The following is a 25,862-nucleotide window of genomic DNA, read 5'->3' on the forward strand; positions in this document are numbered from 1 at the left end:
CTAAGAGTCCTGAATACCCTGTCAGACACATCCCGGACCCCAGCCCCTGGTAGGCAACACACCAACCCTGAGTCCCTACCTTTAGTTCCGACCCTCCTATCTGTCCCCTTAATTGTGGAGTCCCCAATCACAAGGCCCAGTCTTTTACAGCCCCTAACCACCTGAGCTTTCTCACTCGGCTCACCCCCAGAGATCTGCTCTCTATGCTCAGTTGATTCCTCCTCAACTGTAGCCTCCAGCACCGAAAACCTATCATGGCTGATCATCCAACTCAATAGCCTAATCCTGCTTTTTCCCCATAACCTTTGATCCCATTCGCCCAAAGTGCTATATCCAGCCACCTCTTGAATGCATTCAATGTTTTGTCATCAACTAGTTCCTGTGGTAATGAATTCCACAGGTTCACCACTCTTTGGGTGAAGAAATGTCTCCTCAGCTCCGTTCTAAATGACCTACCCTGAATCCTTCTGGACTCCCCCACTATCAGGAACAACCTCCATGTCTCGTCCTGTTAGAATTTTATAAGTCTCTATGAGATCCCCCCTCATTCATCTGAACTCCAGTGAAAACAATCCTAACCTAGTCAATCTCTCTTCTGGTCAGTATCATATTGCTGACTGTGGAATCATGTGTGCACAGCTTAGCTGCAAATTACAACAGTTACTTCACTGCAGTGACTACAGTTCAAAAAATACTTCACTGGCTGTTAAGCACTTTGGGACATCCTGAGGTTGTGCAAGGTGCCATATAAATGCAAGTCTTCTCCACTCATTCAGTTCCAGTACCGCCTTCTCTCAAGTTTAATAGAGAGACAAACTTTGCACCTTCTCATGAGACCAGGTGAATATCACACCGCAAACACCCCTTCATTCTGGCTGGGTTGGTTGCTCACGATTAACTTTGTGTGTTGGGTAGCCTGCCTTACACCCTCAACTTGTACTGATATAGACAAAACAAACGTCCCTCAGAAGTTAAAAGACTAGTCTCTCTCAGGTGTTCCATTTATGGGAACACTGTGGTGATCTTGGGTCACTGTCGGTGCGGAGTCTGCACGTTCACCCCGTGTCTGCATGGGTTTCCTCCCACAGTCTAAAGATGAGCAGGTTAGGTGGATTGGCCATGCTAAATTGCCTCTGGCATGTCCCAAGATGTGTCGGTTAGGGGGAGTAGTGGCAGGGAGGGCGGGGGGGGGGGGGGGTGGGGGGGGAGACGGTGGCGTCAGTGCAGATTCGATGGGCCAAGTGGCCTCCTTCTGCACTGTACAGATTCTATGATCATTCAAAAGTAATTGGCTTTCTAACACTTTGGGAGTCCTGAGGTGAACAATGCGACAGAAATTCGAGTTCTTTCTCTCATCCTGACTTTTACTCTCTCTAAATTTAACGATAATTCTTTCCAGGACCTCGTGACCTTTTTATCTGGTGGTATCCCAATGAGCACAAAGATCTAATCCACCTTGCTGTAACCCTTTCAAATTTCTTCTGTCTAATGAAGTCAGTCTACTCATCTCCTCCTGTTTCTATTTACCCGCTCCCAGCAGACTGCTGCCACCTCCCTCTGCATTTAAAAAAAATATCAAACAGAAATTGCAAGTGATGGTATCTTCATGCTCCCAGCTGCTGAGTCGATCTCCCACTATATATCCAACTGTACAATTTTCTGAACCTCTGTGCTCATGGGTAAAGTTTACCAGATCACTTGGAGGTGCTGGGGCCCAGAGTTAAGGCTTATGAATAAACTCCTGTCCCAAGCTATCAACCACTTCTGCGTCTCCTATCAAGTTGCCCTGTTTACTGCAAAGCACTCACCAAGGCTCCCTCTGGACCAAACATCTCCAGGAAATTTCCGATGAATTCTCTGGACTTCTCTTCCCATTTCTGAATCAGGTCGATGCTCTTCTCCTCAACCTTCTGGACAAACTCCTTCGATTTCTCTTCCACATCTTTAACTTTCTGCTTGACTTTGTCAACTCGTTCCTGCAAGTTGTATTTCTTTTCCTGGAAAGCAGAGTGTGTCTGAGAGAGCGTGAGGCAAAAGCGCATGAGGGAGTGCGCACGCGTGCCGGAGAGCGGCTGTGATTGAGACAGGCAGGAGAAAGCAGGGGAAGACTTTTGGAGCGCACACACAAGAGGGAATGACTCTTGTTTAACCCTGCTGGCTTGCAACTTCCTAGAATCGCTCAGCGGTAATATAAAATTCCACTTGTGTGAGAATTTGTGCAGTTTTGCATCTTTAAGTTTCCTTTTGCCGCTTTTTTTCTCTGGAGCATAGGGGGCTGAGGGGTGATCTTATAGAGGTCTAAAAAATAATGAGGGCACAGATCAGCTAGATAGTCAATATCTTTTCCCAAAGGTAGGGGAGTCTAAAACTAGAGGGCATAGGTTTAAGGTGAGAGGGGAGATACAAAAGTGTCCAGAGGGGCAGTTTTTCACACAGAGGGTGGAGTGTCTGGAACGAGCTGCCAGAGGTAGTAGTAGAGGTGAGTGGGTACAATTTTGTCTTTTAAAAAGCATTTAGACAGTTACATGGGTAAGATGGGTATAGAGGGATATGGGCCAAACGCGGGCAATTGGGACTGGCTTAAGTGTTTTTTTAAAAAAAAGAGCGGCATGGACAAATTGGGCCAAAGGGCCTGTTTCCATGCTGTAAACCTCTTTGACTCTCAGTGAACCACTGCTTGCCTATCTTCATTCCATTTCCAGCCTCTCTGCTTTACTTAGTCAAGTAAGAAGTCTCACAACACCAGGTTGAAGTCCAACAGGTTTATTTGGAATCACGAGCTTTCGGAGCGCTGCTCCTTTATCAGGTGAGTGGAGGTAGGTTCACAAATACGGCATAGGCAAAACCTATGTTGCTCATGATTCCAAATATACCCGTTAGACTTTAACCTGGTGTTGTGAAACTTTTTACTGTGCCCACCCCAGTCTAACACCGGCATGTCCACCCCATTCCTTAGTCAATGTCAAGAGACTCTTTTAGTATGGTCATGACTGGGGAGTCTTGCTAATCTGTTTTTATTGCCTTATTGGGCCAGTCCTGTTCCTGCTTTGACTGATGTATTGCAGTGACAGCCCCAGGGCCACATCATTGTTTGCACCTGCTACAATATAAACCAAGGCCATGAAGATATCGAGTACAGATGAGGGAGGCAATCCGGCCCATCCCTCTCATACTCTTTCCCAATGACCTTTCAAATTCTTCCTTTCCAGCGTTGTACCTGATTCTTGTTTTGAAAGCTCCTCCTGAATCTGCTTCCACCGCCCTTTCAGCAGCACACAGCTCACTGCGTTTAGAAATAAATCCCCTGGCTCTTTTGCCAATTCAATTAAACCTGTGTCCTCTAGTTCCTGACCCTCCGTGCCAGGGGGTACAGGTCTCCTTATTGACTCTGTTAAGCCATTCTTGCCCCCATCCTCATTAGCCTGGATGATGTTTGTCAGCCAAACGCTGGTGACAAAAACCCCGGGGTCAATGCCTAAACTGGGAAACAAACACCCAGCCCGAAGCGCTCTGCCCCATGAGTGACTGCCGCCGTCACTTACGTTTATATAGCTGACGTTGAGCTCTTTGGCGGTGTAACCACGCTGTAGATTTCTACGCACGTATACGTCATAATCCCGCACAATTCTGGTAATGATATCTGACGTGGAGATTCCCTCTGTTCTCTGAGTTGGGGCAAACATGCCTGTAAGTCACACAGAGTAGAGCAGTGTTTATGAGATGATCCAGCCTTAAAATACCCCCCACCCCCTTGTGCTGGCTTGTAAAATGCCTTTCAACACCTCCGGCAGTCCCAATGTGATTTACAGCCAATGGCATGTAGCCACTGGCATAATGCAGGAAACTCAATGGGCAATTCGCACCAAGCAAGCTCCCACCATAAGTGACAATCAGAATTTAATTAACCTGACAACAAAATGATTGATGGTCTTTAATGGAAAATACAGAGAGCCGTAGACCCGCCACCGTGATGATTTTTCAATTATTCAAATATCGGCCAACTAGCTGGTTCTCCTGCAATGTGCAACACATCATTATATCTTGTTGATATAGATGCATCTTCATTCTCTGTATTAGCATTCATTGAGCTTACAGTAGTAGGGTCACTAATTCACGCTGTGCTCACACCGGCCGGTATTTTACCACCACGTCCACCCCAGAATCGGGGCGGGCCCGGCTCGCCGAACAGAATTCTCCATTGGCCTCAAGCGGGATTTTACGAGCCTCGCCCAAGCGAGATCATAAAATACCCTATTCTGCAATTGGACAACATTTGCTAAACAACCCCGACTTGTGCTAAGAATTAAATTGCATAAACTGATAACTAATAACTTTAAATTGGTTGTCAGTGTGGTTCACTTACACATGCTAGAAGCCACATATAATCATACACAGGGCCCTGTTCTATTCAGACATAAAGAACATAACTACAATGCATCTTTTTCAACTTATCAAAGGTGGCACAGTGGTTATCACTGCTGCCTCACAGCGCCAGTGACCCGGGTTCAATTCCTGGCTTGAGTCACTGTCAGTCTAGAGTCTGCATGTTCTCCCCATGTCTGCGTGGGTTTCCTCCGGATGCTCCAGTTTCCTCCCACAGTCCGAAAGACATGCTGGTTAGGTATATTGGCCATGCTAAATTCTCCCTCTGTGTACCCGAACAGGCGCCGGAGTGTGGCGACTAGGGATTTTCACAGTAACTTCATTGCAGTGTTAATGTAAGTCTATTTGTGACACTAATAAATAAATTTTAAACTTAAAAAGCTTGGGGACAGCCATTCCTTGGTTCATTCCCCACGAAAATGCCTCGAGAGGGTCGCTCGGCATGGTTTGAATTTAAACAAAAGCTTGGCAGTTAATTGTTCCATGGTGCATTCTACATGGCAATGCCTCTACCAATCAGAGTCAACTTGCCAACCTATTAGCACCCTCTTCTCATGCAGTATAAATAGTTGTTCCAGTTGCGATTTGGTATTTTTGCAAACCTGTCCTGATGAGTGCAAAATGAAAAGATTCGATGGCACGTCTCTTTTTTCATCAAACCCTTTAATCACCTTAAGCATGAGGATGGCTGGAACCAAAAAAGGTCAACAGCAATACAGTGAGATTGGGACGGAGAATTATTTACTCTGCACCTTGCTGACCAGGGAGTGTTTGAAATGAATTCCACACCCCTCCCCCACCTCAGTGTTAACACCATTTATCTTAAGCATATAAATGATTACAGCAAACCAGGAGAACAGCCAATCCCCAGACTGAACGCACACACCTGCATCTTTAATGTGTTTGTAAACGTCATCACTTCCTGCGGAGGAATATGGGATGTCATCATGAGCCACAAAGTCAATCTGCGATAGGAAAAAATCTTTATAAACTTAACCATTAAAAAGTCAACTTCAGAATGAATTGAAGCATTTGACAATTCACACTCTTACGTCTGTCCTGCTCAGAGTTCCTTATTTGTTATCCCATTTTTCATGTTATTTCATCCATTATAAATTCCTATCGAAATTTATAATGGAAACTATGCACACAAACATATGATCTTTTAATTATTCCATCCCACCTGTGGCAATGCCTTCATTGATGCCCCCTCTGACAGTGCAGGTTACTGGCAATGGACTGGCAGCCAGGGTTACACACACACAGGTACTGCCAGATAAACACAGGTGTTAGCTGTGTGGATCTCGACCAAGTCAGACGGTTCATGCCCCATTCAAAAGCTAAGCACAAAAATCGTGGCTGACCACTGTTGATGGAATGCTGCACTGTCACGGATACTGTCTTTCAGGTGAGTGCAACACTGAGACGCTCTCAGGTGGACATAAAAATGCCGTGGCATTACTTTGAAGAGGAACGGACAAGTCATTGCGGAGGAAAGATTCTAGGAAGGAGATAAATCAACCACGATTAACTAAAGAAGTTATGGATAGTATTACAGAGAAAGAAAAAACATACAATGTGGCAAAGATTAAGTTTTAAAAACTAACAAGAGATGACCAAAAAATAAAGAGGGTAAACTAGAAAGGAATATAAAAAAGGGCAGCAAAAGCATCTTTAAATAGGGGCCAAAGCGAACATAGGCCCTTTAGAAAATGAGATTGGGGAAATAATAATGGGGAACCAGGAAATGGCAGAGGAGTTAAACAAATACGTCAGTCTTCACAGTGGAATTTATTCTGTAGAGGCTGGGTCGTTCCGTATGTTCAAGGCTGAGATAGACAGACTTTTAATCAGTAAGGGAGTTAAGAGTTATGGAGGTAAGGCGGGAAAGTGGAGTTGAGGATTATGGTCTCACTTGAATGGTGGAGCAGACCCAATGGGCCGAATGGCGTACTTCTGATCCTACATTTTATGGTCTGAGATTCACCCCCTGACTCACATGATTATAGGACCCTGGTTAGACCCCACTTGGAGTACTGCGCGCAGTTCTGGTCACCTCATTACAGGAAAGATGTTGAAGCCATTGAAAGGGTGCAGAGGAGATTTACAAGGATGTTGCCTGGATTGGGGGGCATGCCTTATGAGGATAGGTTGAGGGAGCTTGGTCTCTTCTCCCTGGAGAGACGAAGGATGAGAGGTGACCTGATAGAGGTTTACAAGATGTTGAGAGGTCTGGATAGGGTAGACTCCCAGAGGCTATTTCCAAGGGCTGAAATGGTTGCTACGAGAGGACACAGGTTTAAGGTGCTGGGGGGTAGGTACAGAGGAGATGTCAGGGGTAAGTTTTTCACTCAGAGGGTGGTGGGTGAGTGGAATCGGCTGACGTCGGTGGTGGTGGAGGCAAACTCGTTGGGGTCTTTTAAGAGACTTCTGGATGAGTACATGGGATTTAATGGGATTGAGGGCTATAGATAGGCCTAGAGGTGGGGATGTGATCGGCGCAACTTGTGGGCCGAAGGGCCTGTTTGTGCTGTGGCTTTCTATGTTCTATGTTCTATGTTCTATTAACATGCTGACTGATCTGGGGTTTTTTTAAATCACATTTTGTTTTGTGGGAGCTTTGTGTGTGTGAATTGGTTGTGCAGGTATTACAGTGAATAAACTTCTAAAGAGCTAAGAAAACTACAGCACAGGAACAGGCCCTTCGGCCCTCCAAGCCTGCACCGACCATGCTGCCTGACTTAACTAAAACCCCCTACCCTTCCAGGGACCATATCTCTCTATTCCCATCCTATTCATGTATTTGTCAAGACGCCCCTTAAAAGTCACTACCATATCCGATTCCACTACTTTTCCCGGCAACGAGTTCCAGGCACCCACCACCCACAGTACTTAAATGACTGGACACCCTAAGGTCATGAAAGGAGCTTTATAAATATAAGCTTGTTCTTTTTTGTGCTATGTCTCCCTGCTTGCAAAACCAGGATAGCATTTGTTTTTTTTTGTCACCACTTTCCCAAAAAGCGTCACTGAGAGACAGGCAGTAGTTAAGAGCTTTGCCCCTCTTCCTCACCAGGCCAGGGAGGCTATATGAATGACCCCTCCAATCTGTAGACTTAGAAGCAAAGAGAAGGTCACAGAGATAAGGAAGGCCGACAGCAGGGAAATATTTTATAGCAAAGATTAGAATTTCCTAATCCTTGTATTCCTTGCTCCCTTGGCACGGTGGCACAGTGGTTGGCATAGCTGCCTCACAGCACCAGGGACCCGGGTTCAATTCTGGCCTTGGGTGGCTGTCTGTGTGAAGTTTGCACATTCTTCCCGTGTCTGCGTGGGTTTCCTCTGCGTTCTCCGGTTTCCTCGCGCAGTCCAAAAATGTGCAGGTGAAGTGGATTGGCCATGCTAAATCGGCTCTTAGTGTTCAAAGATGTGCAAACCATCCACTGACCCTGTCTACACTTCTCGCTGCCTCGGCAAAGCAGCCAGCATAATTAAGGACCCCACGCATCCCGGACATTCTGTCTTCCACCTTCTTTCGTCGGGAAAAAGATACAAAAGTCTGAAGTCACGTACCAAACGACTCAAGAACAGCTTCTTCCCTGCTGCCGTCACACTTTTGAATGGACCCATCTTACATTAAGTGGATCTTTCTCTACACCCTAGCTATGCTGTAACTCTACATTCTGTACACTCTCCTTTCATTCTCTACGAACGGTATGCTTTGTCTGTATAGCACGCAAGAAACAATACTTTTCACTGTATGCTAATATATGTGACAATAATAAATCAAATCAAAAGGTTAGGGGGATTTGTGAGCTAAATACGTGGAGTTACAGCGATAGGACCTGGGTAAGATGCTCTGTCGGAAAGTCTGTGCAGACTTGATCGGGCAAGCGTCCTCCTTCTGCACTGTAGGGATTCTATGATTCTCGTGTTTATCCAAATTCCCTTAAATTAATCAACACATTGACCTCAATTATTCCTTGTGGTTCCATAATCTCACAAGTCACTGGTTTATAAAAATCAAATCTCCGAAATTCTATATTGGATTTATTAGTGACCACCTTACATTTATGGAAAAAAGTCGAGAAGCAGAAATGTATCTTGTTGCTCCTTTTCTTAACTTTGTCTAATTTTATCATTGGTAAGATAGCGTGTTATCTTGCAGTGCAGTGGAAACGGCAACTTCCTGGATCCACAGATAGAAAGAAGTGTGATAGGATATCAGACACAAACACCAATCGCAGTCAACACCAAACACAAACTAATGTGTCAACATTCCGACAACAGCAAAATACTGCAGATCCCAGAAATCCGAAATGAAAACAGCAAATTTTGCCAAACATTCAACAGGTCAGGCAGCATATCTGTGAAGAGGGAAGCAGAGCTCATGTTTCAGACTGGCATTAATAAATACATTTCTAGATTCCTCACAGAATCACTACAGTGCAGAAGGTCGTCATTCGGCCCATCGAGTCTGCACCAACCACAATCCCACCCAGGTCCTATTCCTGTAACCCTACATATTTAGTCACTAATCCCTCTAACCTATGCTAGTCCCCCGGACACCAAGGTCAATTTAGCACGGCCAATCCACCCAACGGCACATCTTTGGAGTGTGGGAGGAAACCGGAGCACCCGGAGGAAACCCACGCAGACACAGGGAGAATGTGCAAACTCCACACAGACAGTGACCCAAGGCCGGAATTGAACCCGGCTTCCTGGCACTCTGAGGCAGCAGTGCTAACCACTGTGCCCCCCCATCTTTGCATCAGAACTGGTAAAAGTTAGAGTTAACATTTGTTATGAAGATGTGTTATGTGATATATAGATATAAATGTATATATTTAGAGGGCAATGGCCTAGTGGCGTTATTGCTAGACTATTAATCCAGAAACTCAGCTAATGTTCTGGAGACCTGGGTTCGAATCCCGCCACGGCAGATGGTAGAATTTGAATTAAATAAAAAATATCTGGAATAAAGAATCCACTGATGACCATGAAACCATTGTTGATTATTGCACAAACCCACCTGGTTCACTAATGTCCTTCAGGGAAGGAAATCTGCCGTCCTTACCCGGTCTGGCCTACATGTGACTCCAGAGCCACAGCAATGTGATTGACTCTCCAATGCTCTCCGAAAGGGTCTGGTAAGCCACTCAGTTGTACAAGGGCAACTAGGGATGGGCAATAAATGCTGGCCACCCTGCGATGCCCATGTCCCACGAATTAATAAAAATACTTGGAAACAATGTTTTTGCTCAGCACAGGATACCGACCGACAGCAGCCACCATGCTGCACTGGCTAAAGACGCAAGCTGCCTCCAGAGACAAGAATCTATGGAGCTCTCAGAGAGAGTGGCTAAGATTAGCTTAGGTTGAAACTAGAGTGGTCACGTGGACAAAAGAGACCGGATTTGAACCAAGTGAGTCTGCCATCAGGATACAAGGGGCAACAGCCTTAGTGCCCCACGCCCTTCTTCTGAAACCTCTCTCAAAGATGAGCTATTTGTGGTTTGAGAACTCACCAAAAGACCCGACTGCTATAAACTTAGAGCACTTAAAGGAGCATTCCAAACAAACATCACTGTCTGCCAGAGAAAAGAGAATCGACCAGCCGTGACTGCAGAGAGTGCCAGTGAGGAATCCAATACCACAGGTGATGGAAAGTGGTCCAGCAGGTGTAAATAACCACCAGACAATCCGTGGTTCATTTTCTAACTATATTTTACCAGGCCACGTTTTTCAGAAGTAGGAGGTAGCTAATGTAACCCCACTAATTAAAAAGGGAGGTAGGCAAAAAACAGGGAATTACAGACCAATCAGCCTGACGTCGGTAGTGGGGAAAATGCTTTATCAAAGATTTTATAGCAGAGCCCTTGGAAAACAGTGGCAGAATTGTTAAGAGTCAGCATGGATTTACAAAAGGGAAATCATGCTTGACAAATCTACTGGATGAGGATGTAACGAGTAGACTTGATGAGGGGGAAATCGGTAGATGTGGTTTATTTGGACTTTCTGAAGGCTTGCGACAAGGTCTTACGTAAGAGATTAGCATGTATAATTAAAGTACCTGAGATTGAGGACAGTGCATTGAGATGGATAGAAAACTGGTTGGCAGACAGCACAATTTTCCCATTTACCTGTCTTCACGTGTAGCTGCCTTGCCTTCTGGTTCCACCATTCTGGCCAAGGTGGAACAACTCATGGTCAGCATTAACTAGCTATCCTGATGTGCTGGATTTTGCATTAAGCCAGTAGAGACTTCCTGAAGCAGCCAGCAGTTCATACTTTTAATTGAAGAAAAAACCTACCCTGTGCATTTCCAGGAACTCAGCTGACAGTGACCAGGGTGCATTCCGCACAACCTCATCCACGTAGCGGCAATGCCTGACTGCGTCATATCGCTCAGCCTCGTTCATTACCGTGAAGCCTTTGAACTGGTGGGTCAGGTCATCGTTGCACACTGTAAAAAGTTAAAAGTATTCAGTCAGTTGCCTAATGCTGTGACCTAACCCAAGCATTCCAACTCATCTGATCCTCACCCAGAAAACTACGTCATTTATTCCAGGTAAGGTGCCCAAGAACTCTGGACTAGAAATCCAGAAATCACAAGTTCAAGTCCCATCGTGGTGTTAAATTCAACAAATCAGAAAAAATAACTCCGTGTTAGAAGATTTCTGGAGACCATAGTCCATAATCCCTTTAGTCCAGAATGACCTCTGACTTTTAACCTTTCTAGGGTGGGCGGCCTTATTGAGAGCAAATCTACTTCTGGCACAGCTTTTAAATTCATGGGGGCGCCCGAGCTCCCTTCACCCACGCAACACTGCTATCACCTCGTACCTTACATGATCAGCAAGACCACTGAAGCAGGCAGTAGGAATCGGATCAAAAGTTATTGGTATTCTTTCTGGAGAGAGCCAGAGAGGGGAATGCTTTTTCTTTTTAAGTTTATTTATTAGTGTCACAAGTAGGCTTACGTTAACACTGCAATGAAGTTACAGTGAAAATCCCCCAGTCTTCACACTCCAGCGCCTGTTTGGGTACACGGAGGGAGAATTTAGCATGGCCAATGCACCCTAACCAGCACGTCTTTCAGACTGCGGGAGGAAACCAGAGCACCCGGAGGAAACCCACCCAGACACAGGGAGAAGGTGCAGACTCCGCATAGACAGTGACCCAAGCTGGGAATTGAACCCGGGTCCCTGGCGCTGTGAGGCAGGAGTGCTAACCACTGTGTTCTTAAATGCCAAATTTCCTCCAGAGAAGGTTCACTAGATTGATCCCGGGCATGGAGGATTTTTTATTAGGAGAGATTGAACAGGTTGAGCCTGTACTCATTAGAGTTTAGAAGAATGAAAGGCGATGTTATTGAGACATATCTGATTCTCAGGAGGCTGGTTAGGGTAGACGCTGCGAGGATGTTTCCTCTTGTGGGAGAGTCTAGAACGAGAGGAAATAATCTCAGAGTAAGGTAACATAAGAACATAAGAAATAGGAGCAGGAGTAGGCCATCTGGCCCTTCGAGCCTGCCCTGCCATTCAACAAGATCATGGCTGATCTGAAGCGAATCAGTTCCACTTACCCGCCTGCTCCCCATATCCCCTAATTCCCTTATCGATCAGAAAACTATCTACCCGTGATTTAAACATATTCAACGAGGAAGCCTCCACCACTTCAATGGGCAGAGAATTCCAGAGATTCACTACTCTCTGAGAGAAGAAGTTCCCCCTCAACTCTGTAAAGGTATCGCCCATTTAATACAGAGATCAGGACGGCAGTGAATCTGCAGAATTCTTTAGCGCAGAGGGGCAGCATCATAGGACCATAAGAGATAGGAACAGGACAAGGCCGTTGAGCCCCTTAAGCGTGCTCCGCCATTCAATAGGATCATGGCTGATCCGACATTCCTCACCTCCACCTCCTGCCCTTTCCCGGTAACATTTGATTCCATTACTGATCAAAAAATCTATCTCAGCCTTAGATATACACAAGGACTCTCTGCACGGCCTCTGAATAAAGGGGAACCAATTTAAGACTGAGATGAGGAGGAATTTCTTCTCTCAGAGGGTTGAGAATCACTGGCACTCCTTGCCTCCTTTTTAACTCAGATGGGGGAAAGAGTTACCCACTCGACCATCACTGCTGACGTACAAGACATAAGTTAGTACTTCAACCTGTTCTTTCCCTCCAGGCCACTGCTAAAAAGAATGGTGGAGAAGTATTTTTTTTACAAATTGCTTCAATGTGGTAAAAGTTGAAACTCATAACCAAGGCAAGCGAGCTTTCAGTGGATTCTACCTGAAAGCAGAGTTCTTCACCTCTCCAGTTAGAAATAAAGGAAAAGAAAAGCACTTGCGTTTATATAGTGCCTTTCCCTGCTCAAAATGTTCCAAGGCATTTCATTGTAGGGTTGTACTTCTGAAGCGCAGTCACTGATATTTTCGCGAATGTGACGGTCCAATTATGCACAGCAAGCCCCCAGGTGCAGTGAATGGCAAGGCAAGCAATCTCAGATGACATTGTAAGAAGTCTCACAACACCAGGTTAAAGTCCAACAGGTTTACTTGGAATCAGGTGAGTCACCTGATGAAGGAGCAGCGCTCCGAAAGCTCGTGATTCCAAATAAACCTGTTGGACTTTAACCTGGTGTTGAGAGACTTCTTACTGTGCCCACCCCAGTCCAATGCTGGCATCTCCACATCAGATGGCATCGGCTGAAGGCGGCACACGGAAATCCTTTGCCTCTTCTTCCTATGGATCTTTTACATTCACCCAAAGATCAAAGGTTAAGAAACCTCGATCTTAACTCATCTTCTCAAACACAGCACCTCCCAACAGTGCAGCGCTCCCCCGGTACCTGCAACGGAAGGGTCAGCCGTACTGTGTGATGTTCTGAATGATCAAATAAATCAAGTTGATATTTAATTGGCCAATCAGTAAAAAGTGTTAATAGAAAACAGATTTCCCACTGACGGTTCCAACTCCTTCCTTACCTCCGACTATGAGGTGAGTGTTTGGGAAAAGGCCCTTGGCCTGCATCAACGCCCGCGCATGTCCAGAGTGAAACAGATCAAAGATCCCATCGGCATAAACTCGAACAGGGCGATCCACTGAAAGGAGAAGAAAGATTTTCACTTATACAGCATGCCATCACATCAGCGGTGTCTTTTCTCATTAATTCCCAACATGGGCATTATGGGCCACATCACCTCCCTCTGTGCTGTGTCATTTATTTTATTAGTGTCACAAGTAAGGCTTACATTAACACTGCAATGAAGTTACTGTGGAAAATCCCCTAGTCACCACACTCCAGCTCCTGTTTGTGTATAGCGAGGGAGAATTTAGCATGACCAATGTACCCAACCAGCACATCTTTTGGACCGCGTGAGGAAACCGGAGCAGCTGGAGGAAACCCCATGCAGACACGGGAAGAACGTGCAAACTCCGCACAGACAGTGACCCGAGGCTGGAATTGAACCCGGGCTCCTGGCGCTGTGAGGCAGCAGTGCTAACCACTGTGCCGCCCCACTGTGTTACTCTATCACTCTCAGGACAAGAGTGCATCACTGTTCAGTGCTGTTACTTGCCACTTGTCAGCCCAAGCCTAGATATTGTCCAGCTCTTGCCGCTTTTAGACATGGACTGCTTCAGTATGTGAGGAGCCACAGATGGTGCTGAACATTGTGCAGTCATCAGCGAACATCCCCACTCCTGACCTTATATTGAAAGGAAGGTCATTGATGAAGCAGCTGAAGATGGTTGGGCTGAGGACAAAACCCTGAGGGACTCCTGCAGAGATGTCCTGGAGCTGAGATGACTGACCTCCAACCACCATAACCATCTTCCTTTGTGCCAGGTGTGACTCCAGCCAGCAGAGAGTTTTCTGCCGTATTCCCAGTTTCGCTAGGCTTTCTTAATGCCATACTCAGTCAAATCCTGCCTTGATGTGGAAAGCAGTCATTCTCACCTCACAGGTCTAACCATGTAAAGGTGACAGTAAAGATTGGTATATGAGAAAAGTTCACAGTTTCACGATCACCATTATTGATACTAATGCTTTTAATGGCAGGATTTATTTTCTAAAAATTAAATTCCACAGCTGCTATGGTGGGATTTGAACTAATGTCTCCTTTAAGTCCAAGGCTCCAGATTATTAGTCCAGTGATATAAACACTATTCTGCCACACCCAGGGATTGCCGATAAATGCTGTGATTCCCACATCACCAGGATAAAAGAAAGCTACTTTACCTGGTGACCTCCTGGGCATTTGGGCATTAAACTACAGAACTGACAGCTCTGTGCACCTCCACAGGCTGGCTACCCAATCATTGAATACCTACAGTGCATAAAGAGGCCATTCAGTCCATCGAGTCTGCACCGACTCTCTGATACAGCATCCCACCCAGGCCCCAACCCTATAACCCCAGGTATTTACCCTGATAATCCCCCTAACCTATACATCTTGGGACGACACTAAGGGGCAATTTAGTATGGCCAATCCATCTAACCTACACATCTTTGAACTGTGGGAGGAAAGCGGAGCAACCAGAGACCCTTCGTAGCTAGCTTGCCCAACTCAGATCTTTCCTGGGGCAGAGAGAATTCCAGATTTCCAGCACTGTGTGTGAAGAAGTGTTCCCTTACATTATTGATGAACAGCCAAGCTCTGATTTTAGGGTTTATGTCCCATCGCTCTAGACAATATGGTTACCCGACTGAGTCCTTGAATCAGCTCAATTTAAGTCACTCCTTAAGCTTCTCTATTTAAGAGAAGAGAAATTTCACCTAGGCAGCCTGTTCTCATAATGCAACCCTTCTAGCCTCCAGTATCAATCTGGTGAATCTGCACTGCAAACCCCTCCAGGGTCAGTTTATCTCTCCTTTGTCCAGAACTGAATGCAGCTGTTCCATTGTTTCCCCCTTTCCCCCACTCATTCTTCTGCAAAGGTGCTTTTGTTGGTGGGAGGGCAGGACACAGACGGCACGGTGGCACAGTGGTTAGCACTGCTGCCTCACAGCGCCAGGGTCCAAGGTTCAATTCTGGCCTTGGGTCACTGTCTGTGTGGAGTTTGCACGTTCTCCCCGTGTCTGCATGGGTTTCCTCCCACACTTCAAAGATGTGCGGGTTAGGTGGATTGGCTATGCTAAATTGTCCCTTAGTGTCAGGGGGATTAGCAGGGTAAATGCATGGGGTGATGCGAGTAGGGCCTGGGTGAGATTGTGGTTGGTACAGACTCGAGGGGCCGAATGGCCTCCTTCTGTACTGAAGGGATTCTATGGATTCTATGAAGCCATGGACAAAGGCAGCGGTTTCTATACTCACAGGGGGTCCCAATTTTTGCTTCTTCCAACGTCACACGCTCATACGCTTTGTCGCTCTTCACCCCATTCTCGTCCGCGAAGGGTGCCGGCTGCGAGAGAGTCTGTAATGGAAATGGCGCAGAGAGACAAACCGGGTCACTGGCAGGAATCCACTGCAGGGGTGAAGATTGGACAACTGGTCAACAGGACCTGAGGGAATTGTTGAAAGAGTCAACGTCGACTCCGCTTAGCTCCGGTTCTGGCAAAACAGTCACACCCAGGCACGTGTCAAGACTATTACCCTGCTTCCCACCTCCTAACCACTGGCAGCTCCATCCAGCAACACAGCAAGTGCAGAGAAATCAAAGAGTCACGTGGTAGGGAGCTTCACGGGAGGCAAAAGGCTGCCGAGGGCAGAGAAACCTGTGGTTCTGGAGGCTGAGGAAATGTACAATCGGAAATGTACAGCTAACAGGCACGGGCAAGATTTGTACTTGGTTTCCCACAATGAATTTTCCATCTTTTTGCCATTAAAGCTACGCATCAGGAAGAAACCAATACAGTCACTGGCAACTTGCCCTCATCTTCAGCTCGGGGGGGGATTTACCTCCAGGTGGCCGTGATACAAAGTTGAGGAACTGGAAATGATGCTCCAGGCACAGATCTCTGGCCAGACCTCGTTTAGGGAACTGCATTCAATTTTGGGCAAAGTGTCTCGGGAAGAATATACTGGCCCTTCCAGGAGACGCAGCACAGAATGACACTGGGGATGATTTGAAGAGTTCAGTTATGAGGAGAAGTTGCATAAACTTAATTTGTTTTCAACTGAATCAGGGACAGTGGGTGGGGGTGGTGTGTGAGAGGTGATCTGATCGAGATAGTTAAAATGATTGAAGGATTTGATAAGGGCACACAATCTTCAAATTAGAGCTAGGCTGTTCAAGGGTGATGCCAGGAAACACTCCTCCACACAAAGGGGCAATGATTCAGAAACTTTCTCTGCTAAAGGTTTGAGGGTCAATTGGAGATCTCAATTCAGAGCAATAGATTCTGGATGGGTAAAGGTATCCAGGAACACAGAGCAAAGTTGGGTAAATGAGGTTGAAAATTGAATGAAGGCACAGGGTTGATGGGCTGAATGGCTCCTCGGTGCCTACATCTAGATTGTAGTCTGTTCCACGGCTGGTCCAACCAATCAGGAAAGCATCCAATCATCGATCAATAATCTGACTACAAGAGTTGGAATATATTCAATTATAAAAAGAGGGATCAAATGTCTCAATCGCACAAAGAGATCAAAGGCAGGTTAGAAAATGGTCTCCACATAGAAGGGATTAATCCAGGTCAGTCTGGATTTCCCTCCAGACTAATCCAGATTTCCCTCACGGAAACTCTTGTTGAAGCAGATTCCATAGATCTTAAAAGGCTATTTAGGATCCCACAAAATCAACATACTGGGGGAGCAGGGGGGGGGAAAATCAACATTGTCTAAAAACTGAACTGGGCCAGACACATGAATACTGTGGTTGTAAGAGGTCAGGGAATTCTGTGCTGTGCAACTCTGCTCCCGACTCCCCAAAATCTACAAAGTCTAAGTCCTGGCGGGGACCTGGAAGAAACTCGGAGCAATGGGAAGAAGATAACTAGATAGCCAGGCTTGGAACCTAACACTTCCCAGAGGAGGGAGCTGAAGTGGACCTGGGTGCATCAGAGTTTGATAAAGTTAAGAAAAAGTCAAACGGAGAGCACAGGAAGGCTGAGAGTTGACTGGCTGGTGAGCATTACTGCTGTAGTTAGTTCGTGCATTAGTTTAAGCAGCTGGGAGATTAAAAATTATACTTTAAAAGAAATAAATTGGGGTTAAGTAAAGGATTCAGTTTCCCTACATTTAGATGATGTCAACAGAACGGAAATGTGCAGCTGGTGAGTTTATTTTTGTAAGAAGGAAACAGGGAGGAGGCACGGCAGAATTGATTGAGAACATTGCAATGCTGGAAGAAGGAGCAGTCAAAGGCAAAATCTATTTGGTTAAAGCTAAGGAACAAAAGATGAGCAAATACATTGCTTGGTGCAGTCTACAGACCACCAATTATTGGGAAAGATGTAAAGGAAATTACAGAGAGGTACAACAATTATAGACTAGTTATAATAGATGACTTTAAGTATCTGAACCTAGACTGGCAAAGTAGTAATGTAAAGGGCATCGAGGGGTAAGAACCCCTCGAGTGTGTTCAGGAAAATTGTCTCCTTCCCCGTTGGATTGGAAACATAGACACTGCTGGACCTGGTTCTTGGGAATGGGGTGGGCTGAACGGATCAAGTGACAGGAGAACGTTTAGGAAACAGTGATCATTGTATTTTTGGGTTGGCTATGGGAAAGGACAAGGAAAAATCCACAGTAAGGGTAATAAACTGGGGAAAGCCAACTTCAATGGGATAAGAATGGATCTGATCCAAATAAATTCAATCAAACGTCGGCAGGAGAAACTGTATCTGAACAATAGGACTACCTTCAAAGCAGAGATAGCTTGGGTACAGTCAGAGTATATTCCAATTTACAAAGCCTGCAAGTTTGTGCTATGATCAAATCTCCCTCCTCTTGTTTGATTCCTTGGTGTAATATGACATTCACGTGGTCTGTCCCTTCTTTTTACTTTCTGGTAACAATCCACCACTAAACTGCCTTCTCCTTTAACTTAGACTATGTTAATTTCCCATGCAACTGAACCCTAACTACTAGTTATGCGATTCGCCAGGACTCTGGTCCCAGCATGATGCAGGTGTCCTATCACAACAGCTCCCTCCTGTACTGGTGCCAATGTCCCATGAATTTGAACCCAATTTCTCCCACACCAACCTTTGAACCACGCATTTGCTTCTTTAATCTTATTGACCCAGTGCCAATGAGCTTGTGGCTCAGGTAGTAATCTGGAGATTATTACCTTCCTGGTTCTGCTTTTTAATTTAACCCCTGGCTGCTCATATTCACTCAGCAGAACCTCTATCCTGGTTCTACTTATTTTCATTGGTATCTATGTTTCTATTGGTGGCAGGATTGAGAACCATAGAACACAGATTTAAGGTGATTGGCTCAAGAGGCAGACAGAATGGAGACAGAAGGAAAAGCCTTTTCCTATCAGTGAGTGGTTAGGATCGGGAAGGCATCTTAGTGGTCGTGGCAGATTCAATCCAGGCATTCAACAGGGAATTAGATTTTCGGAAAAGGAAGAACACGCAGGACTCCGAGGAGAAGGCGGAGGAATGGCACTGGGTGAACTGTTCCTTCAGACACCAAGCACTGATACGACAGGCCGAATGGCCTCCTGTCCTGTAACCATTTTGTGATTAAGAAGTCAGGAATGTGATGCAATACACCGCTTGCTTGGGTGAGTGCAGCTCCAACAACACTAAAGAAACTGGACACCATCCAGGCCAAAGCAGCCACTTGGTCAGCACGCCATCCATCCCCACTCACACTCCTTCCAACACTGACACACAATGGCAGCATCTACAAGATCCATTGGACAACACACCAAGTGAAGTGCAGCCTCTTGCTGTAATGGGGGAAACACAGCCGTCAATTTGGATACATCGAGATCCCACAAACAGCAATCTAATCATCTGCTTTTGGTGATGTTGGTCAAGGGATAGATTTTGGCCAGGGCATTGGGGACATCATCTTCTTCAAAGTAATGCCATGGCATCTTTCACCTCCGTCTGAGGGGACAGATGGGGCGTCAGTTTTAACATCTCATCTGACAGGCTGCGTCGCTGAAGCTGCGGCACTCACTCAGGACAGCATCAGCTTGGATTTCATGCTTATGTCTCTGGAAGATGGCTTGAACCCATGGTCCACTGACCCAGAGGTGACACTACTCAAACTTTCTGACCTCTACCATGTAGAAAGACAAGAGCAATAGACACATGGGAACACTGCCGCTTCCATGCTCTCCTCCGAATCACGGAGAACACTCTGATTTGGAACTACAACTCCGTTCCTTCATCATTTCTGGGTCATAATACTGGAATTCCCTTCCCAACAGCACTGAAGGTGTATGAACCACATGGATTGCAGTGGCTCAAGGTGGCAGCTCACCACTACCTTCTCAGGGATAAATAATAATTGCTGGTTTTTCCGGCAACACTTACATTCCATGAATGAATGCAAACATTGATGAGGGGCAGAGAGGGCTCATGTAAAAGCAAACCCACAATAACTAGATGGGCTAAAAGGTCTGTGTCAGTGTCAGGATGTTCCATAATCCCAAACAAATTGGGAACATTTCGTTTTGTACAATTGCCACTGAAACTCCAGCCTTGAACCTAACGTCAATACATAATGTAAGAACAATTAGAGATGTGTTTTCTGGCTGGTTGCATTATCAAGAATAGCTTTCTTATCACAGGGTCTCACAAGAAGTCAGCCACTTCTACGCTTAGTGAAGGCACCACTTGTTCTCTCCTCTCCTGAAGGCACTGGAGCATCAATCCATTGACGCTCAGCGCCAGCCATGGCATTCTTGCGGTCGAATCACTGAGTCATGGCTTCAAGTCCCACTCCGAGACTAGTACAGGAAACTTAAACGGGCGCTCTGCTGAGAGTGCCACGGTGTCAGAGATGCCATTCTGTAGTGACATGAAACTGAGGCCTCACCTGCCCCCTCAGATAGAGGTAAAAGATCCCACAGAACTATTTCAAAGAGCAGGGGATTTCTCCACAATATCTCTGGCTGAACTTTATCCCTCAGCCATCATTAAAACAGATTAGCCGACTGCTGGCTTTGGGATCCTGCTGTGTCCCAATTGGCTAACGCGTTTCCTACATTACAGCAGTGACAACACATCAAATGCTGTAAACCGCTTTAGGGTTGTAATAGGTGCCGCATAGATGTTCTCTCTTTTTCAAACAAACTCTTGCCATGGTGGGATTTGAACCCACGACCTATGGGTTGTTTCTGCAGACACACAGCACACCTGTGCCCAGTTGAGCTGCAATAGGGATTCTACAATTCCTGCAGCTTTGCTGATGCTGGGTTTCCATCATTGCGGGCCAGCAATGCCACAGATCACACTCGAGATCTCAAAGGGCAGGCCAAGGTCCAGATCCTCAATGGCAGCAGGCCTGACATTAGACGCCAACACTATTGCAGCACCAGAAGCAACTTGCCAAAACACATTCTGAGCAAGGGAGAGGGGGGAGTGTGCAGGGGTCAATGGCAGCTAATCAAGATGTCAAGATTCACCAATGAAGTGAACGATTTAAACTCAGAAATCAGAAATACAGGGGGCGATTCTCCCATCGCGACCCGCAGGTTTTCTGGCGGGTCAGGTCGGGAGATGCGCGTGTCGGCCATTTTGTGGGATTCACTCATGCGTTCCCGATGCACGCGCGTCTCCCAGAGCCAGAGAACAGGCGCAGTCGGGACCGTGTTGGAAACCGGTGAAAAGAAAAATAAGTGATTTTAATCTGTTTTAAATGTACTTTTAATCTATTTTAAATGTGATTATCGGGCCCGGCACAGAAATTGCCAGGCCCGATAGCATCTCCCACCCCGCCAGGAGTATTTCACTCCGCGGGGTTTAGAGTAGCTTCCCACGTTTGGGGAACTAGCAGGAGACTCTGCCGGAATGGAGGGGGGGGGGGGGGGCAATCAGGGCCCCCGCCAGGGTCATGGACACCCTGGCAGTGCTAGCCTGTGCCCCCTGGCACTGCCCAAGGGGCAAAGTGCCCATGCCCAGGGGGCACCTTGGTACTGCCCACCGAGCATGGGGCAGTGCTAAGGGCGGGGCCCAGGGGACGATCAATGGGAATGGGAGGGTCCCGCTGCCACTCTGCATGGGGATTGGTGTGGACTGGAGGGAGGCCAGCGATCGGGGCGGGCTGGGTGGGGGTTGCGGGGGGGGCTGTGCCTGGTGATCGGGGCGTTCTGGTTCGGAGGGGGGAGAAATCAGGGCTGGCCCAGGAATTGTCGTAGGAGCCGCGATCACACTGTAGTGGAGTCGGGAGGGGCAGCACTGCGGGGTCCTGGGCTGACCAGCAAATAGGGAGACGGACAGATCGGGGCCACTGCACATGCTCAGAGTTCCAGAGCACCCCCGCCCCCGCGTTTAAACAATATTCCCAATTGCGACCTCTGCATTGCATTGTGGGGAGATTCGGGTATGAACTCCCACTGAACAAACACTCGTGATCTAGACCAGTTTTCTCGCCAATTCAGCATTTTTGGGAGAAATTTGCAGTCACCACCGAATTGAGAAACGCAGTTAACAATGAGGAGAAATGAAATAAACTTTCAGAATGTGCATGTAGTTCCCAAATTAATTACATTCTGGCAGGAAAGATAAGGAGGGCACACTACCTGAATAATACACTCCCAATATGGTCCAGGAGTACTGGGTTCTCAGGGTACAAAGCACTAAAAGCAGCGATATTAACCAGGCTATAAAATGCAAATACAACACTGGAGTTCATTCCTACAGAGAGAGAACCAAAAAGTAGAGGAGTTACATTCAACTGGTATCAAAGTTTGATTAGACCATTGGATAAAAGCAAATTACTGCGGATGCTGGAATCTGAAACCAAAAGAGAAAATGTTGGAAAATCTCAGCAGGTCTGGCAGCATCTGTATGGAGAGAAAAGAGCTGACGTTTCGAGTCCAGATGACCCTTGGTCAAAGGGTTGACAAAACTCTTTTGGTTTTGATTAGACGACACTTGGAGTTACTGTTCACAATTGTTGTTTCCTTCCATATTTTAAAACGATAGAAAGACATGGGGAAGGCCTGTAAAGATTTACAAAGATGATCCCAGAACAGAGAGGTTATAACTCACGGGGCAAATTGAACAGGTTGGGACTCTTTTCTATGGAGAGAGGATGTTGGGATGGTCGAATGGAGGTTTCTAAAATTGAGAAAGGCTTTGATAGGGTGAGACCCCAAAACCAGAGGCCATGATGGTCATTCAGAAATCCCTTAGGGAATCCAGAAGAAACTTCTTTACCCAGAGGCTGGTGGGAATGTGGAACTCGCTACAGGGTGCAGGTGTGGCGAATGGCATCGATGTCTTTAAGGGGAAGCTAGGTAAATACAGGAGGGAGAAAGAAATAGAGAAGATGTTGATGGGTGAGATGTGAGCTTGTGGGGAGCATAAGCACCAGCAAGGACAGGTTGAGTCAAACGGTTGTAAAGTTCTTTGCGATAAATGAGGCGTAATCCTTCTATATTTTACAAACAAGTGGAACAGGAGCAGAAGTGGGCCATTCAGCCCCATCCAATAAGATCATGGCCGATCTGTTTGTGTTGAGTTCCACATTTCCATCTGCACCAAATAACCTCAAGAAGCTTGTTGGGCAAGGAGATCAATCTGCTTCTATCTTTATGGGATATTAAAAATATTCAGTGACCCCCCGACCCCCACTGCCTTCTGGGACAGAGTGTTCCAAAGTCACACAAGCCTAAGAGAGAAAATAATTCTCCTGATCTCTGTCCTGTAAGGATAACCCCTATTTTTTTTTAATTTTGTTTAAAGTTTATTTATTAGTCACAGATAAGCTTACATTAACACTGCAAAAAGATACTGTGAAAATCCCCCAGTCGCCACACTCCTGCGCCTCTTCTGGTACACGGAGGGAGAATTTAGCATGGCCAATTCACCTAATTTTTAAACAGCTGCCAGGTAGGTACCCCAGTGCTTGAGCAGTTTTGGGCCCCATATCTAAGGAAGGATGTGCTGCCCTTGGAAAGGGTCCAGAGGAGGTTCACAAGAATGATTCCTGGAACGAAGAGCTTGTCACATGAGGATTCTGGGTCTGGGGGCGGGGGGTGTGTGTGTGTGTGTGTGTGTGTGTGTGTGTGTGTGGTGGTGGTGGTGGTGGAATCTTATTGAAACTTACAGGGTACTGCGAGGACGTGGAGAGAATTTTCCACTAGTAGGAAAAACTAGAACCAGAGGGCACAACCTCAGGCTAAAGGGACGATCCTTTGAAACAGAGATGAGGAGGAATTTCTTCAGCCAGAGGGTGGTGAATCTGTGGAACTCTTTGCCGCGGAAGGCTGTGGAGGCCGGGTCATTGAGTGTCTTTAAGACAGAGATAGATGGGTTCTTGATTAATAAGGGGATCAGGGGTTATGGGGAAAAGGCAGGAGAATGGGGATGAGAAAAATATCAGCCATGATTGAATGGTGGAGCAGACTCGATGGGCCGAGTGGCCTAATTCTGCTCCTATGTCTTATGGTCTTACTAGACACTTGCTAAAGTCAACACTGGCATCCTTTATCATTGATTCTATTAGACAGCAAGGTCTCATAAGCTGCATGAGCTTCAGTGGGCGACTTATACCAGACTTACGGGTCGTGCGATTTTCATTGGGCTGGCGTCTTCATCGTCAGTGGTGCCATTGGGTCCTAGTCCTTCCTTCCGTCTCTTTCTGGAGTTTGATTTGGCAACATGTGTCTCCATCTCATCGGGTACCTGCGGCCATTAAAGAGAACGGAAAATGAACAAACAGAGCTCAGGTGATGGAAATCTGATCGACATAAAGCTGGATGGTGAATTTATTTTAAAATAAGGTCGTTACAAAGATTGAATGGTGTCCCCAGTACAGCCCAAAGCCTGAAACCTTCACTCAAAACAACCTGTACACAAACAACACCTGCTCGCACACACGGGCCACGCGCCTCGCACACACGGGCCACGCGCCTCGCACACACGGGCCACGCGCCTCGCACACACGGGCCACGCGCCTCGCACACACGGGCCACGCGCCTCGCACACACGGGCCACGCGCCTCGCACACACGGGCCACGCGCCTCGCACACACGGGCCACGCGCCTCGCACACACGGGCCACGCGCCTCGCACACACGGGCCACGCGCCTCGCACACACGGGCCACGCGCCTCGCACACACGGGCCACGCGCCTCGCACACACGGGCCACGCGCCTCGCACACGTGCACACATTTTTTGGCACCGGTCACTGGTCAACAACCAGGTCCAATCACAGCTAAGAGACACGGCCAAATTCTGCCCCTTCCCTGGGTTTTGACAGGAGTTTCACAAACTCAGCATGAACCAGGAATTGACACTGCAATGTGCGGTCCAATGATGGGCCACGAGTGATGGGCAGTAAATGCTGGCCTGGCCAATGACACTCGCATCCCATAAGTGAATAAGACAAAACATGAGGAGAAATCCATTACCCGTTTTTAACTAAAAAGTGGGATACGGTCAAAGACCCAGATTTCCGAGGGCAGTGAAATGGCTGGTATTTCACCACCTGGCACCAATTGTGAAAATTTTCCATCATATCTATCTCAAATATGCCTTGGTGAAGACACAAAGAACAGCGCAGCACAGGAACAGGCCCTTCGGCCCTCCAAACCTGTGCCGATCACATTGTTCTAACTCGACCAACCACCTCTATTTTCCACCTGTTCATAGAATCATAGAAACCCTACAGTACAGAAAGAGGCCACTCGGCCCATCAAGTCTGCACCGACCACAATCCCACCCATGCCCTACCCCCATATCCCTACATATGTTACCCGCTAATCCCTCTAATCTACGCATCCCAGGACACTAAGGGGCAATTTTAGCATGGCCAATCAACCTAACCCGCACATCTTTGGACTGTGGGAGGAAACCGGAGCACCCGGAGGAAACCCATGCAGACACGGGGAGAATGTGCAAACTCCACACAGACAGTGACCCAAGCTGGGAATTGAACCCAGGTCCCTGGAGCTGTGAAGCAGCAGTGCTAACCACTGTGCTACCGTGCCATACCGTGTTTAAATGTCGCTAACGTAACTGCCTCAACCACCTCACTTGGCTGTGCATTCCAGGCCCCCACCACCCTCTGTGTAAAAAACTTCCCCTGCACATCTCTACTGAACCTTTCCCCCCTTAACTTGAACTTGTGCTCCCTTGTAATTGTCATTTCTGCCCTGGGAAAAAGCTTCCAACTCTTCACCCTATCCACACCCCTCATAATTTTATAAACTTCTATCAGATCGCCTCTCAGTCTCTGTTCTTTCCAAGAAAAACAATCCCAGTTTATTCAATCTCTCCTCATAGTTAATGCCCTCCATACCAGGCAACATCCTGGTAAACCTGATGGTGGTGAATTGAGAGTAGTGGCTGTTTAATTCCAGTAAGAAGTCTCACAACACCAGGT

The 25,862-nt window shown here is 46.8% G+C and overlaps 1 protein-coding gene across 3 annotated transcripts in view; it reads right to left on the minus strand.

Annotated features, from left to right (window-relative positions):
* The window catches only part of pcyt1aa (phosphate cytidylyltransferase 1A, choline a), a 44,176-nt gene that overhangs the window by 6,047 nt on the left and 12,267 nt on the right, over window positions 1-25,862 (minus strand). For all 3 annotated transcript variants that reach the window (XM_078204475.1, XM_078204469.1, XM_078204479.1), the window contains exons 2-8: window positions 24,038-24,160; window positions 15,714-15,813; window positions 13,383-13,499; window positions 10,698-10,849; window positions 5,270-5,348; window positions 3,543-3,685; window positions 1,809-1,997 (exon numbers count right to left, since the gene is read on the minus strand). In XM_078204475.1, the coding sequence (XP_078060601.1) occupies window positions 1,809-1,997; window positions 3,543-3,685; window positions 5,270-5,348; window positions 10,698-10,849; window positions 13,383-13,499; window positions 15,714-15,813; window positions 24,038-24,148 (891 nt within the window). In that variant the 5' untranslated portion in view covers window positions 24,149-24,160. The remainder of the gene's footprint in view (window positions 1-1,808; window positions 1,998-3,542; window positions 3,686-5,269; window positions 5,349-10,697; window positions 10,850-13,382; window positions 13,500-15,713; window positions 15,814-24,037; window positions 24,161-25,862) is intronic.

The sequence above is a fragment of the Mustelus asterias genome, chromosome 3 (assembly GCF_964213995.1).
Source record: "Mustelus asterias chromosome 3, sMusAst1.hap1.1, whole genome shotgun sequence".
Taxonomy (NCBI): Eukaryota; Metazoa; Chordata; class Chondrichthyes; order Carcharhiniformes; family Triakidae; genus Mustelus; species Mustelus asterias.